Source organism: Corvus kubaryi, unplaced genomic scaffold, assembly GCF_017639235.1.
Source record: "Corvus kubaryi isolate FWS band 111438036 unplaced genomic scaffold, C.kubaryi_AGA036_p1.0 78, whole genome shotgun sequence".
Lineage (NCBI taxonomy): Eukaryota > Metazoa > Chordata > Aves > Passeriformes > Corvidae > Corvus > Corvus kubaryi.
Genome location: NW_024582065.1, coordinates 6,089,257 through 6,103,444, shown reverse-complemented (window position 1 = coordinate 6,103,444; position 14,188 = coordinate 6,089,257). Strand labels below are relative to the sequence as shown.

At 45.4% G+C, this 14,188-nt stretch overlaps 1 protein-coding gene across 4 annotated transcripts in view; it reads right to left on the bottom strand.

Moving 5' to 3' along the window:
• The window catches only part of ABL1 (ABL proto-oncogene 1, non-receptor tyrosine kinase), a 77,924-nt gene that overhangs the window by 13,211 nt on the left and 50,525 nt on the right, over positions 1-14,188 (bottom strand). For 3 of the 4 annotated variants that reach the window (XM_042052232.1, XM_042052233.1, XM_042052234.1), the window contains 3 exons: positions 9,251-9,424; positions 8,225-8,520; positions 2,852-3,124 (listed from right to left, as the gene is read on the bottom strand). In XM_042052232.1, the coding sequence (XP_041908166.1) occupies positions 2,852-3,124; positions 8,225-8,520; positions 9,251-9,424 (743 nt within the window). Of the gene's footprint in view, positions 1-2,851; positions 3,125-8,224; positions 8,521-9,250; positions 9,425-11,349; positions 11,396-14,188 lie in introns of those variants that run through there. The other variant, XM_042052235.1, reaches the window with a different exon arrangement.

Here is a 14,188-nt window from a genome sequence, read left to right as displayed (position 1 = left end):
CCAACACACTGTCAAAACTAATAGTCCAAAGGTCCTTGTGAGCAGAACCTTAAACTGTTCCCTTTGGCAAAGGAAATTGGGTTAATAATCCAGGTTGCAAAATTATCCTAAATACGCCTTTCTCTTATTCATGCTACACAAACCGTGGAAGGTTTGTCCTCTGCATAGCTGCTCCACAGTTTGAAATTTCTTACCTCTCAGTGACCATATTAATAGGAAGGACACATACAGAGAACCACTGTAGCAATGATCTCTCTGAAAACCTGATCTCGTGCAAAGGACCAAGCTTAACCGGCTTCCAGCTCCCACTGTACTAAATCATGGCAGAAATAGAACAGTTCTGGCTGTACAGCATTTTCCCAGCACAGCACAGGGCCATGCCATGGCATTAAGGGACACCAGGGTTACATGTTGCCTAATTTAAAACGCAGGCTACTCTGCTGGGGAAAAAATAAAGAACAGAGAAAAAAACATCCAAAGAAAAAGCAGAGGCAGTCCTAGTGGCAGCAGAGCTGAGGTGAGCAGTAAGAAATGTGCTGAGCTGACCAGCTCACAGCAGCTCAGCCATTAAATGGCCCTCAGGAGAACCTGCTGTGGCCACAGTCAAGATCAGCTGCGCTTGGTCCAGTGCGGGTCACAGAGCTCCCTGTCCCCACAGCCACTGCCTTTTGCTCCTGTCCAATTTGGGGGTAAAAACACAAATTCAGAGTGTGTCCTGTTATAACAGACCCTGATAAATACTGATGTGTCCTGTACAACTCACAGAGCTGCCAGGGATGAGTTTTAATAGGCAACATCTCAGCACCAAAACATGGTCTTGCCCTCTCCAGTTAAACACTGAGGAACAGCACGAGCTGCTTCGATCGCTCCTTCTCCAGCTCTGTGCCAGCCATGAGCTATGTTTAGACATTTGAAAGAAAACTGAACAACAAATGGGTGTTCGTAAGCATCATTATTCAAAAAGATGCTGGAAGGACTTTTCTCCCCCTCTCTCTTTTAGTCTTCGCTCTCCTTTATCTTTTGTATAGAGATATCTGAGGTAGATGGGGAAGGAGCAAGAAGAATCATACAAAGTTTTGAAAAACATTCTCTCAAAGGAAAATAAAATGAGTCATCTGCAGATTTGGGAAGAAGCTGCAAAAGGCTTGTTTTTCCCAGTAGAACTGGGATATAAATGTGATTTTAAAATGTTTCCCAAAACTTTGAAGAAAGCTATAATCCCACCTGTCAGGCAGTAGACTAATGGATTTAAAAAAGGTGGATTATAAATTTGCTTTTAAGGATGGTTTTAGCGTGCATAATTGCAGGTTGAAGTGTTTCTCAACTCTCTTCTTGGCTGTTCTTACACTCCCCAGTGGAACATCCTGCTCCATACTACATTATGAACCATTTTAGTCGTGTTTCATTAAATATTTATTTGATATATTTGAAACAGCCACGGTCTGTATTAAGGCTTCTCCTTCGCACAAACAGATTTGATGGGATAACATGTAATTTGTCTTTGTTGATGGGTTTTAGGGAGAAGAGAACGAAAGCAACAACTTCAGTTTGGAGCAAGATGAGAAGTCTGAAAGCGTCAGGAATCCTCACACTGCAACCAGCAGCAGGAAGATGTTACTGCAAGCAGTGCTCCGGGAAAGAGCTGAGCTCTCCTCAGTACGAGCAGGTGTTTTGCTGATCCTGGTCACGTCCCAGCTCACCTGCACCGCGAGGCTCCGAGCGATCCCGAGCAGGGACAACACTAGATGTCACTCGCTCCCTGTGCAAGCGGCACTTGGACTCCCCCGCTGGGAGCAGCAGCAGGAACCTCCAGAGTACAGAAAAGGCCAAAGTGAAAATACTTTGTGCAGCCATGGCAACCCAGAAGTACTGAGGCAGCCGCTGCTCGGAGAGCAAGGAAGAAGTATTTTCTCCAAATCAAGGGAAGGTTCTTCCCCTGACACTGAAGAGTCGACACAGTTCTCTCCACTTCAAAATTTCCATTGCAAAAAAACTGAAAAGAAACAAACGAAACCCTCGGTTCTGTTTGTTTCTGCAAGACCATACCATGTCCCCATTCGAGGAGAGAGAACATGGTGTCAAGTTCGCATAAACTCCTATTAAGCAATCAAATGCAATGCGTGCAGATGGTGCCAGAAGATCTCAAGACAGTTTTATAAACATAGATGAATTAAGCAATGACCTTATGAACTCACAGAGCACTATTTGCATTTCAAGAGACAAGGAAACCAAGATGCAGAAATCAGGGAGCAGAGCCAGAAACAGAACTGATTATCCAGTTCTTCATTAAAGCCACTTATGAATTTTAATATACCTTAGCTTGCATACCCTTTTTCCTCCTCTTGTGTCTTTTGATAAGAAGCAGCTGTGAACAGTTGCTTAAGACTTCAGGAATACAGGGAGCTTGTCTTTTGGGAAAGATGCCACATAAGACAGAAAATCAAAACATGTAAAGCCTCCCTGAAGCACAGCCTTTGAATTTTATGTTGACTGACTCACAATCCACAATTTTCCTTAATACACCAGCTTGTGCTGGTGTGTTCATCCGTGAACAGCTCACCTTACCACACCCTGAATGCGAGACATTGCAGCACTACTTACTTTTCTAAGGTTTCATCCTTTCTCCAGTAAAAATTGTGCTGTTAACATCCTCCTTTGTTTAGATACGAGTGTTAGAGGTATCATATAAACCGTAAGAGGATCAAGCTCTTTCAAAAATACTCTATTTCCAGCCTACAGCACACAAAGGGAGGGCCACCATCAACACAAATACCTAACCAGAACTGCGGGCAGGCAGCTAGCTTGGACTTGCTTCCTGCTGGATGGGGAATGCTCCGAGATTGAGTCCTACCTTGAGAGTCTTCACAGCCACTGTCAGGTTGTACTTCTTCCAGACCCCTTCATACACCTCTCCATACTGGCCTCCACCCAGCTTGTGCTTCATGGTGATGTCGGTGCGTTCGATCTCCCACTTGTCGTAGTTGGGGGACACACCGTAGATGGTGGGCTTGTTGCGCTTGGGTGCTGGGTAGTGCAGCGTGGTGATGAGCCCATCTGCCACGGTGGAGTGGTGATGGACCAGCTCTGCCAAGGTGTTGAAGCGGCTCTCTGAAGACACATAGAGCTGGGAACCAAAGGGGAAGGGAAAAGCTCGTTCAGGTAATGCCGCTCCGTCAGAGAGCTCGTACACAGGAACGGCATCATAAAATTGAGAAAGCAAAGTGTGCCGTTGCTTCTACTCGAGCCGTGGAACTGTGAGCTCCAGAAGCTCAGTAACCAGCTCCAGAGCCCAGAACAGTCAATGCTTACATGGGAAAGGCATGGATTCAGGAGAAAATACATGCACTTTGCCAAAACAACAGGGCAGAAACGGCTGCAAATTGCACTAGACTGGCATGCTGTTGCTTGAGATGCCTTTTTTCAAAAAGCTGGTCGGTAGAGATTGTGGGACATTTCCTGGAGAGTATGGGGGGGTTGTCAGCCTCAGTGTCTCTATTTCACTGTTACTATTTGGGTTATGACATTTTCACCTGTCTAAATTCTCCTTGAAGTGTCACTGGCAAACCAGAGTTTTCCCTGCTTTAGGCCTGAGCTTCTGCAGAGGTTTAGCATGAAGTCAGGGAGCTGGTCTGCTCCATTCCTGTGACGGGCACTGATCAATAGCACAGAAGGAAAATCATTACCACTGAACGAAAACCTGCTGCGAGGCGTGATAACCCATATTTGTTACCTCCTTAACATTTATACAGAAGATCCATTTTAAGCCTAAAATCCTGCTAAAGATAACAGACAACTGACTCCCTCCCAACAGAGCTGTGTGTTTCCAGTTTTCATCCTCAAGCCCAGTCTTCTGCCAGGCAAGGTGAAAAAAGCTAGAAATTTAATTATGTGAAAAGTGCTGGTTACACCTGAAGGAAAGGGAAAAATCTTTGCATCAAAGTGCATTTTGCATCATAGTCTAGCCTAAAACACAGAAGATGGAAGAACTCAATTTCTCACAAAGGACCAAGGTCTGGCAAGGGACAAGCTCGCAGGAAGAGCAGCACTATGTTGGCCACCCAAATTCCTGTCCAGTCCACACACTAGTCCTACTGCTCACATCACATGCCAACAACTATGATCAAACTTCCTAAATGCTTCTGACACGCTGGATGTACACTCAACAGTTTCTGCATGTGCACTGGCCATCTGTTTGGGATTTCAGGCTGGGAAGTTGATGGGGATGCCAGGCATCCAAAAATCCCAAGACTGAGGGTCAAATTCTGCTTCTTTCACCTACACAGAATTTTTGGATGGAAAATGAAAATGCATCTGTGAAGTTCCAGCAATAAGAGAGTTATGTCCAACAAAAAAGGGAGCTGCATTTGCAAGAGAAAAAAAATGATTGCAGGAGGGGACAAAACCACCCTCAAAGTTGATTAAAGTCTTTGTACTCTGGAAAATAATGGCAACCTCCTGGGGAGCATGTACACAGCTCTCTACCAAAATGAGTCAGATACTCTTTTGGTAAAGAACTGGAGCAAATCTCATTTCAACATTATGGCTTAAAAAATCCCCTCAAAACCCCCTACAAAAACCTACAACGCTTTTCATGGTCAAAGACATGAAATCACGTTAAAACCAGGTGTTCTGAGAACAGAAAAGTGACAACATAAGAGGCTTTTACAGCTGCTTGGTGTTAGTGACCAAGCATTAGCCAGTACAACCACAATTTAAAACAAGCCACGCCTGTTGGGGAACGACTTAAAGTACTTGCAGTGGTATGAGCAGTTCCCATGTTACACTGAGAATTAAAATCTAATAATATGGATGTAGAAAAAGCTGAACTCCAGGATTACTTGGAAGTATTAGAGAGGCATGGAGAAGGAAGCTCCCCCATGGTTTTATGACAACTTACATCTCAGGAAAATTAGAGACATCTGTATTTAATGTGACAGATTGTATGATCCTGTTATAGAAGGAGAAAGAAGCTAAATAAATGGCTAAAGGTTTCAGAGAAAACCTGTAGCAGAATGAGGACAGGACTCACAAGAACAGGCCACAAGAACAACACTCTATGCCTTAACACTCAGAAAGTTTTCCATTTACATTAAGAAAAACTTCCACCAGTAAACATGTTTATTCTGTAGGCAGGTTTTTTCTAACCTCTCACTGATGATATCCAAGCAGAAAACCATGTGGTGCTGCTGACTTGTACTCTTACACAGGTGACAGACCCAGCACCTGAGTTTTGTAGGGACTCACAGTTTGCTTCCTGGCTACACTGTTGAGACATTATTTGGTCAATTTTTGTGTATCAAACAAACCATAAACACCAGTCCTGTTCCAAGGGGCTCTGCTTGCACAAATGGGTTACTCATCTGCACTTCTGCCACCAGACCACATCTCTTTTTCCTGGCTGGAGTATTTTATACAGGTGGTTAAACTGGCCCATGCTAGCCTCAGTACATCCTGAATCCAATGGCACTCCCTCTCCTCACTCAGCAGACGAAACTGAACATCCACACCAAAAAACGAAGATTCAAGTCTGCATCCAATTCAGCCACTGGAGGATCCAAGAGACTCAAACAGGACCCCAGTCCTGCTTCCTTCATGCTAAGGACAGCAGGATTTGAAAAACTGGCTGTTTATTCAATTGGGTTACTCAATAGAAGGCTTTGCCTCAAGTACTATCAAGTCAGGAAAACCAAGTCCTCTGTACCACGGAAGTGGTTTACCAGATGACTGGCTGTAGTGTGCCAGCCAAATCGAGAAAGGTCACTTTTAATACCTTCCTTAAAAAAACCCCAACCAACAAAACAAAACATTAGAGGGTGGTCCAGAAAAATATGACCCATTAAAGTGGGAAATAGAGAAAAAATTCCCAGAGGAATTTTTTTAAGTTGTTGAACACCAACGCATTCAGTATAATTTGTACTAAAATTAAGATGTACAAACCTCTGCTCTGTTTCTAGTCCCTTCAATCTTCCCCCAGGAAAAAGTCTGGGTAAGGCTTTGCAATGCAGGACACACCACCATACCGAGCAGCAGCTGCTCTCCATGTTTCTCTAATACCTCTTTCTCCCGAAGCGTGTTCTGCCAGGCACAGGATATGATCCCACCAAAGCCATTCATCCTTACTGCAGCACAGGGAGATATTAAATTCCCTGGACAGGCTGACTAATGATACAGCAGGCTGGGAGGGCCCCAGGTGCTCAGGGCAGTGAAGGTAAGAGCTCTCCTCCAGCACAGCCATGATCTGCTGCGAAGCCGATAATAAATAAGAGTGCGACACGAGCAGCTCAGAACAGGACCAGCTCCAGCAGCCTCCATTCCGCAGAGGGACAAACAGGGATATTGGCTGTTTCTCTTCCCAGCTCCTCAGCTTTGACAGCCAGGGACAGGGTGCTGGAAGAGCACAGCGTCCCCAGCCCAGCCACACATCTGCTGCTAAGATGTCGCAATTCCCTGCCCTGCTCGTTAACGCAAATTGAAACCGATGAGGTTTAACACGCCAGGCTGAGAACTGCAGCACATGATGCATGGACGTGGCAAACTGCCCCTTCTGCAGGGATGCTGGCACTTGGCACAGCATCAGCAAGACTGTGGCTACCCCTTTGCTTGATCCTGCAATGCCCAAAAGCCACAGGTCTCGGTCACCCCTGCTGCTCAATTTTGTATTTCCAACTACCATGAGCTGCAGATCTGCTTTAATGAATTGTTCCAACCTGCACTTTTTCTCAAAAACACTAATGCAAGCAACTTCGTGGAAAATGAACAGTTAACCTGGCTAACACAGGCCTGAATGGATTACTGGAGCTCTGCAGAACTGTTTTTCTGGGATAAAAACAGCTCTGCTGGGATGAAAGCCTTCATATGCCAAACCCTGTTACAGCTCAAATGGAGAACATGTGCTATCTCCTCACGGACACATGCTTATTTACACCAGCCCAAGGAGCCTTCAGTTCAAAACGTTCACATGTGAGCACTGCTCATCTGCCAGCATCTATGGGAATAGAAGGAATATCCACTACACAGACAGGAGGAGGAATAATATTCTAGATTGCCATGCAGTCCTTCAAGTATGCTGCATGTCAGCACTTCACAGATCTGATGCTGACCACAGAGAGTGTCTACATGGGAGGGAAAAGGAAGAATCAAAGCACCCTAAGTTGGAAATATGTTGCCTTAAATAACATGGTCAGAATTGTCTCAGTTACAATCCATTTGCTAAAGCAGACAAAAAGTATTTCATCACTGAATAAAATCTGGTTATCTCATTGGAGGTCTTAGAGTGCTGAGTCTGATAAACAGGAAACACGGTGTACTGGTTCTCCGTATTTTCATACTAAAGATTCTGCTGTCAGCATTGCTGTAAGAAGAGTAAAGCTCTCATAGGACAAGGGAAAATTGGGCACAGTGGGCTGCTACTATACTTGATTACTTTTATTTTTTCTTTTGAAGAAATGTAATGGCACAGAATCTGTCATCTATTAGATGCTGGCAAGAAGAGCCTCAGCAGCCATGCTCCAGACCCACACGTCAACTTCTGCACAGGATCTAAAGAGACACTGCTTAAAATAGATTTGTTAAAAAACAACATTTTCCGAAATCCAATGCCAGTAGAAATGTTTCCATGAAATTAAAACAAAAATCTGTGGAAAACTACACTTTTATGCTAACATTTCTCTGCAGCATCCACAAAGCACAGCATTGCCACACTGCTACAGCACACAACAATCTAGGAAAAAATGAAGGAACTGGGGACAAAGCCCATATAAAAGTGAAAGTGCCTACCCGTCTCCAATGATCACGCTGAAATACTGTAGAGAAATCAAAACAGTAGTTAAAAATACTGCAGAATAGCTCAGAAAGCATTTTGTCCCTAATATTTACAGGATTATTAGCAACAGGTGCTGGCTTTTCTGATTTGGCAGTCAAAGAGATTATCTTTTGAACACAGGAGACAAGAATTCCCAGAATCTCTTATTAGTGATCTATTAGATTCTGCTCTAATTTAACTCTACTATTTTCTCCCTGAAAGTGCTTTACTACTACTCTGTATTACACAGTTTGCTAAAGGAATACAACTGCTTTGCCCCAGCCACGTCGGAATCTCACAGTCTGCTGTAACTAGAGATGACGAGCCCCGTGACCAGAGTTCAAAACCACTCAGTTCGATTGCTACTGTTCGACCTGGTGCAGGCCAAGTACCCCAGCAAGGTTTGCACAGCCTGGAGCCTACCTTGCCGTCGGAGGCAGTGTTGATCCTGTAGTGGTAGACCCTTCCCTCGTAGCGCAGGGAGATGGATCTCTGGCCGGGGCTGCTCTCGCTCTCCCGCACCAGGAAGCTGCCGTTGATGCCGCTGCTCAGGAGGTACTCGGCAGCGTTCCGTGACACCGGCCCGTGATACCAGGAGTGCTTCTCCAAGCTGTTCACCGGGGTGATGTAGTTGCTGGGGACCCAGCCCTGCCCGTTCTTGGTCTGTGCCTCGCACCACTCCCCATTGTGGTTGTAGCCCAGCACACGGAGCTTTTCACCTTGAGAAAAAGAAAATGTGTTTAGGCATGGCAAGGCCAGGAGCTGAGGACAAAGATAGGTTCTTTCTGCGTAAATAATCTCCTATAAGAATAGGTATCTGACTCAGCAGGGAGCATGTGTTTCTCTTCAAGCTTGAGTGGACCTCTCCAAGCCAAATAAAGTCACACACTTCAGATTTTTAGGCTCTCCTGCAGTTCTGCACCAGCTCCAATACTGCTCAAGTTTAAAAAATGAATCAAGCAAATTTTGTTTGAATTGAGTTGGCTTGTTGGAGCTAGGAAAGAACTGGAGTGGATAAACAATAAAAAAATAATTTCAATTAGGAAGGTAAGTAGATGTGACTTAGCGTACATACAGTGTTTTCTTACTCAATCCTTCTGGTCCTTATATCTGTACAGCCATTTTTCATACAGGGACTGTGTTTTGGAGAACTGTGAAAATAAGAGGCCAGCCTCCGAAGTCAGCTTAGGTTACTTTCTCAGTTCAAATTTTTGCTCCAAATGGAGACTTTAGTTTTGACAGACAGTTTTTCGCCCAATGCAATAAAAAGAGACAGTTATAACCTTTAAAAAGGTTACGACTTTGTGAAATATTTGTATTTGTTTAAGATGATTTCCCATAGTAAAAAAAATTCCACGGGGTTTGGTGTAAAACTTAATTATTTCACAGCGACTTTCCTTCCTACACCTTCTCCCACACTCCCCGTGGAATTCTGGCCAGTGACCTTACCTTTAGTTATGCTGAGAGTGTTGTCCCCACTCGCCACAAAATCATACAGTGCAACAAAGAGATGGGGGTCATTCTCACTAGGGCAGGACAGAAGGTTTTCCTTGGAGTTCCAGCGAGCTGCTTCGCTCAGACCCTGCGGCTCAAAGTCTGACACTACTGGTCTCTGAAGGGCTTCTGGAGGAGAAAGAGGGAGAGAAAGGAAAAAGCAGGTTCATTTTGGCTGATAAAAGCCATCTGGCCAACCCACGCACTCTGACTTTCTAAGTTGCATTGTTTCATGACACGTGTGCTCCTCGTGCGTCAGAGGAGAGATATGGACAGTGCCTTAATGCAGATCTCCTGCCACATAGGCAGGATGCTCTAGTTCCAGAGCTGTCCCCAGCCTTGCCAGAGCCCCCAGCTCCTGCCTCCCAGGACATGCAGGAGAAGGAAAGCCCCTCTCCATCCCTCCAGTCAATGCAGCTCACGTAGGCTGTCTGCTGCCTGTAAATCCTTTGGCTCACACCTAACTGCTGGAATGGTTAGATTTGAAAACAAACCCAGGACCTTTGAAAGGTAAATCCCTTAATTATCCTACAAATGAAATGGCCAGAATGTGCAGCAGATGGAGCCAAGCAGGGTGAGATTTGTAAGACATGGTATTTAAGAAGGAGTTAGGTCTTTCTGTTCTTCATAGTATTTTTAATCATTTCTCTTATTTGAGGACAAGGCAGTGTCTTTTTTGTTGCCCTCTCTCCTGCCCATCACTCTCAAACCAGAGCAGTGTTGAGCATACTTCTACATTTTTAAGAACCCTGAGATACCTCCAAAGACAGAGATTCCTGAAAACTGAGCTTTACAGGTGAGTAAAAACCAACCTCCAAGGTTTTTTGTATACTGGAGCACATTAGGCATGTAACATTCAGTAAGTATCAGGCAAGTCCAAATACATCAGGGAATTTTACTACAGTTGTTCCTGCAAGTCCTTCCCTTTGGAGCATGATTCTAGAGTTTGGAGCAGAAATGCTCCAGATACACGCCACCCCCAGATGTGCTAGCAGCACCATGCCTGACTGTGCTGGCACAGAGCCAGGATAATAAGTTGTGAAACTTGTATTTTGAAGGGTCATTCTCCATCTGGATGAGTTTGTTGAGTGAGGTCACAGTGTTGCACACAAACCATTGCGTCAGCACGGCTCTGGGGACAGGAAACACGGCACTGTCACACCAGCCCCTTGTGCCACAAACTGCCCTCCATTATACAGCATCAGCCCCCATCTGCTGAATCCCTCCTCTCCCAACAGGGCTCTGGACAGAGAAATCCCATGCCAAGTGTTTCCTACACTGTTAGGTCACCTGGGAGCACAGTACTCTTTTTATACCTGCAATACTCAGTAGCACTGTGCTGCAATACAGATGCAATCCCATCAAAATATGGTTTTAATGCTACTGTTTGTTTGGCCTGGAAATCCAGTATAAGCTGTGCCAGTAAACCAGTGAAGAACTGATGCAAGTGACACCAGAAAAGGCATGGAAGTTTAGTGTGGATGTGTCCAAAGTTCCTAATGGGGAAATGCCAAAAAAAAAACGCCACCAACCCCCCCAAATTCAACCCTACAAATCCTAACAATACACATTATTTTCTAATATTATCTATTATCGTTGATAGTGAAAGTGCAAATAGTAGTGGTGGCCACTATTTACCCAAAGACAATCTGGCATCCTCAATGTGTTGGTCAGGTGACTACTGGTAAAGGCTCTCTGGGTGGTTATTTATGTACGTGAGTACTACTGTATTCTTTGGAAAATATATATGACAAATGTGAGCAAAATAGCAAATACAGACACTGTTGGGGCTGTTTTCCTAGCTAAACTGTAACTGTAGGGAGATATATTTCCATAGTGAATCAGGGCAGTTAAGTATTCCACTTTCTAAATGATTCCACAATCAGAAAAAGTTGTAGTGTGTTGGGTGGTTATTTTGAAGCACCTTCATCCTGGCTTCCTCTTCCTGTGTCCTGCAGAAGAATGTATTTTAATAGCCTGGGTTTCCCTCAAGAGTGACAATGAGAAAAGAAACAGAAAATCCACTTTCAGAAATTAAGCTATAATCATTTTACCATGAAAACGCTTTGATCCTGTCAAGCCCATTAAGCTCCCTTATCAAACACAGGGCACTGCAGTGACTGGAGATACTCCAAGGAGTTACACCATCAGTGAACACCTGGAACGAACAGACAGCAGAGCTGCAAGTGGCAGATACACAACCCCAGCAAGGAGCAACGCTGTGATGCTCTCCCCCAAATACAGGACAAACCAGCACGCGCTGCTCCGTGGGATGGACCGTAACCTCCGATAGAAAGGAAAGTGACTCCCACACAGGGCACTGATTCTACAGGAAGGCAGGAAATCCAAGGAAGGCTCCCCTCCAACTCCAGTGTGATTGCAGCCCAGCAGAGGATGGCTCAGGCACAGACAGGGATGGGGATGTGGGAGCAAAGCCAAGCACTCCACAAGAATCCCTCTCTCATGCCCAGGCTGCGGCGAGGCTGGGACTGACTCATTACACACGGATGCCAAGGTATGTGCTTCGATTCAGCTGTGAGACAACACCGTGCCAGCCGCCAACAACACCCACGAGCTGCGGTACAGGAGTCAGGGAAGGCTGGTTTTGCTCGATGACATTCCTACAGACACTGACTCAGTGGCAACACCTGCAAAACCAAGGACCGGCAAGAGCAAGGGCTGTTAAATACACAAATGACAACTTGCTAAGCTGGAAAACCACACTGGTCCTCCAGTGAAATCAGAGGATGCTTATACCCTCTGTCTCTCCCAGTCTGACCCTCCTGTGCAGCCACAGGTATCCCAACAGAGGTGCACACTGTGTGTGAACGTGCTATGCAGGAGAGCACGATGGGGAGATGCCAAACACAACTCTTGGGCTGAGTGGGGCTGGTTTTTCCAGAAGGCAGGAACCCCAAGTTAAGAACTGGGGTGGGGAAGGTGGTGAATGACGCTTGAGGAGTGTCCAGAAAGGGAGGACGAGGCCCTGAGTCAACATGGAGCAGAGCGTAAAGGAAAGAGCAGAATTGTGGTGACCCATGTGTAGCAGAAGCTTGATAGACCGTGACAAAACACACTTTTAAAGGTCTGGGCCCCAAGAGGAGACTGTCAGCAGACTGAGGACACAAAACCATGAAGCGAGAGAAGCAGACAGGACATATCCATCTGGGAGCCACGTACAGCCGGCTGTCAGCAGCGTTTATCCCTCTGAGCGATTCTCCAGCAAATCTGCCCAGACATTCCAGTCCTTCAGAGCAGGAATTAGACATTGCTATTCCTACATATTGAGGGTCTTTTTCAACACGCAGCTTCTTCACCTCCTACTGCTGGTTTTAACTACAATTTTACAGCACTGCTGAGATCTTCAGTGGGCCAGATTCCTCCTAATAAATCAGCCTGGCTGCTGTACCTACAGGAGGCCATCCTGGCACGGCGATGGGGCAGGAAGCGAGCGTAATTCAATCTGTTATCGCTGAGCTGTCGTTCCTTCCACACATCCACTTTGTCTTGTGCTGCAACCCAGCAAGGCTGCAATTTATTACTCTGATCATGCCGTGCTCTGGATGACACCTGGGTTCCTGATAGGAGTCCTAAAGCGGCACTGTAATTCAGTTCTCCACTAACACCAACTAAATGATGACTCTTAATTAAAGCAGTGCGGAATTTGATATAAAACAACAGCAGCTTGTATTTTGAGGCATTAGCCATAAGAATGTCATCATTTCCCCCCCAAATTAAGTTTTTACTGGAAGGTATTTATGTTTATACACTAGAAGGTTTCGTAAGTGTAACTATCTCCTGCTCATTACTGTTCATACAAAGCCATGAATCATTGTTAGGAGCTGTGCGAGAAGTTCTCAGATACGAACAATTCTGGTCTAGATCAACGCAAGCAGATTTCCTTCACAACGTAAGGGAAGGGTTGGAAAACAGGCAGGAGTACAGAATTACACTGGGCCACTCCATAGCTGACTGTGAGGCAGTCCCGAGGGAATTGAGGAGACCTCCTGTCTCCCTACAAAACAAACATCCTGTGGGCTTACAAACTGTGCTGGCATTTTTTCCACAAGGTTTGTAGAGCAAGGGAGTGCAGAACACATCCAGTAATCTCTTTGGAAGCACAGCACATGCCACCTAAGCCTTCTCCTTCCTCTACAGTCCCTCTTCTATTCTTTTCCCCCAGAAGAAATTATGATAAATGGCAAATAGCAATGCAGATTTAATACTTCCAAATGTTCCTGACTCTGAGCACATATGATGGAGCAGCTACCTCTCTGTTCCAGTATTTTTCCTTAGTGGCCCTCACGGATTCCCTATGACTGATGGAATATGGATTTAAAAATAAAATTAAAGAACCTGTAAACCAGATCTTTCCAAAAGAAGCAAGGTTTTGTGATTTATTTCAGATCCATCCCTTTTGTGAGATCAGGCTCAGCCTCTCCCATCACCCACTGCACAGCCCAGGCCACAGACCCTTCTGCAACAATGGCAATTGCTGGTTTTCCTGCTATTGGCTGACACTTGTAAAGTCCACCTTCTTAGAGCCAGCATGAGGATAAACACCACTTTATAAACATTGAGTATTTATATATAGAGATTAAGTAGTGCAGAAACTGATCCAGCCTCTTCCAACCAACCCCATTCCCCTGAGTTGGGCCAGTCTCCCCAGCTGTGCTGCCCTTTTCCCCCTCCTGCAAGCGAGGCATCTTCCTCCTGCAGACAGGCTGTGCTCCCTCCACATGGACACCAGGAACTTCCAGTGTTCCAAGTACCAAACACCAAGACTGCTGAATGCCAGCGTGAGAGAACAAGGGCACCCATGGCTCCTGCTGGATTGTCCAGGCTCAAACAGACCCTCACAGCCAACTGCAGTGTTGAATCTTGTCTGAGCAC